This window comes from Sphaeroforma arctica (genome assembly GCF_001186125.1).
Source record: "Sphaeroforma arctica JP610 unplaced genomic scaffold supercont1.47, whole genome shotgun sequence".
NCBI lineage: Eukaryota > Ichthyosporea > Ichthyophonida > Sphaeroforma > Sphaeroforma arctica.
Window position 1 is genome coordinate 152643 of NW_014040511.1, and position 2598 is coordinate 155240.

Here is a 2598-nt window from a genome sequence, read left to right on the forward strand (position 1 = left end):
ATATGCATATATATATCTATATATCTATATATCTATATATATATATTTTACATAATATATTATTTATATGTATAATATGTATATATATATATATATATATATATATATAAAACCATATATATATATATATATATATATATATATATATATATATATATATATATATATATATATATATATATATATATATATATATATATATATATATATATATATAAATACATTTGTGTGTGTGTATGTATATATGTCGATTTGTTAACGCACACTAAAAACGTATCCAAACACATAGGACAAGCCGTTGACGTTTGTAAGACTTGTGTGTGTGTATTTTCATACACTTCTAAGCTCAATAGTACAGAACTACTCTCAGTACATATCAGCAAGTATCGTAGAATGCAGATAACTTACCAGGATCAGCTGATTGACACTCCAACGTATCGCCCGAAGATATTCTTTTATCCTTAAAACACCGTTTTAGAAACCCCATGCGTGCTAAACTAAAGTCAATTGCTCCACTCAGAAATCGTGGGTCGCCCTGTGCATCGAGGGCTTCTTCACTACCTGCACCTTCTTGTTTCTTCAGTTCGCTCGTGTCAGCGTTCAAGTTCCATACTAGAGCGTTCTTATGCATGCGTAATTCACCTATCTCGTCGTTTAAACTCACATGTCCTGCATGCATCACAAGGTCCCCATACGCGTGTGCCTGAGCTTCGGAGGTGATGCCTTTGGACCGGAAGGGATGGTTTCTGTTGGCGCTGACCTTCGACCTGATTGAGTACGGCATGTTGTCTACCGTGACCCCTGCAGCGCCGGCAACAGATACAGAATACATCAAGTTCAAAGTGTTAAATAGAGGGTGGTATCTAGGTTTTCCAGCTACAATACCAATGATGGCAGTGTAAAGGAGGCGATCTCCCTTACGCGAGGCTGTCAGGGTATTCAATTCAGTATGTTCTTATGAGAGTGTGATGTATGTATGGGGCGGATATGGTCTTATATTCCATATTTATATACAAGATAATACTAAATACAATGCTTTGGAGCTAGAACCTTGCGTACATCCATCATTCTATACATCTGTTCTCCAACGCTACATAATTACATCCATACTATGTACTGGAAGAAAGCCGTCTCTCTCTCTCGCGATACGCCGTTGACTCTACGAGTGAGAGAGAAGGCTACGGATAAATTCGAATGTAGGGTATGTATGAGACATAAATATAGTATCCATTTTACGTATTACGTTAGAACGTAAAAGTTTCGATACTTTTACTCAACTGGTCCTGTCTGTTTGATGAGGGAGAGATACTCAGGCTCTAAGGTGCAATATATAGGATGTATATCACCATATAGTTTAATATGTTGTCAAAATAGGGCATACTCTTTTTTTACCATGTACTTTATAGCGTTTAAAGAAAAATCAAAACTTTACACGTTTACGTTGAAACCATAACGTTATAAGTTTTGCCGAGGGCCTATATCACATTTTTTTTAGTATTTAGAAAATTAAGAAAAAGAAAAAAGGCAAAACCCTAAAACCTCATTTCCTTCCTGTGGTAAACACAGAGTCTTAGAGATGTTTGGCTAGTTGACCCAGCTCTGGTACAAACTGACTTCTCAGTAACTTTGGAACCAATAGCCCGATCAGGATGAGATTAATCACGTGTTCACCAATCATTACTCGTGAATACGAAAAATTCAAAATTTAATGGCCAATGGGATGGGAATTCTAATATACATATGGGTCAACCCGTAGCCTCCTAAATGGTTCTTTTTTTATGAGGCTATGTCAACCTCTATAGTAAAAACCCTGGCGGTCTCGAGCCTTGATCAAACACAGACAAAAACAAAAACAAACAAAAACAAACAAAAGCAAAGCACTAAACAAAGCACTGGGGCAGTGGGAGTGTGCTGTGTGACTCATCATCATACATATATATATATATACATATATATAAATATGTGTAAATATGTGACTCAAGAATTACAAAAGGGCTAATGAATGATTACCAATTAAGGAAATGCCGCAGATTTGTTGTTTGGCATATATATATATATATATTGTACATATAAATGAGATGCAATACCCACTGGACACTGGTGGACAGTGGAGTGGACACCTATGCACAATGTATATAAAATTATAACTATTTATAAATAAACATATATACATCCAACAATATAAAATATATATTTGTATTCTATATATATTTAAATTTTTAAAAAAATAAATATATACTAGTACTCTAGTACATGCTAAATTCTCTACACTTCGCACGTACGTATAGTTCAACAACAGTACAGCCGTATACACACTCGAGAAGAAACGTGCAAGAGATATTCACTATCAGTCATAATGTCTATCAAGCCATATACATATGAGAGTCGTTTGGGCCTGGCGAATGCCTTAGAACCCAACCAGTGCTTCATTATCCCCGGAAAGGTGCGTGTTGTGCTCTCGACTATTTTTGACTTGTAAGAGACATGCACAATGTGCTTTTTCTGCTACAACGCTTTCTTATATATATATATACACACACACACACACACACACACACACACACACACACACACACACACACACACACACACACGACA

General features: G+C 35.7%; 1 protein-coding gene across 2 annotated transcripts in view; it reads right to left on the reverse strand.

The window, feature by feature from the left end:
- SARC_01225 overlaps positions 1-1145 on the reverse strand; it is a 9204-nt gene extending 8059 nt beyond the window's left edge. The window contains exons 1-2 of one of the 2 annotated variants that reach the window (XM_014305072.1): positions 1111-1145; positions 409-801 (exon numbers count right to left, since the gene is read on the reverse strand). In XM_014305072.1, the coding sequence (XP_014160547.1) occupies positions 409-784 (376 nt within the window). In that variant the 5' untranslated portion in view covers positions 785-801; positions 1111-1145. Of the gene's footprint in view, positions 1-408; positions 1071-1110 lie in introns of those variants that run through there. The other variant, XM_014305073.1, reaches the window with a different exon arrangement.
- Positions 1146-2598: the final 1453 nt, after the last annotated feature.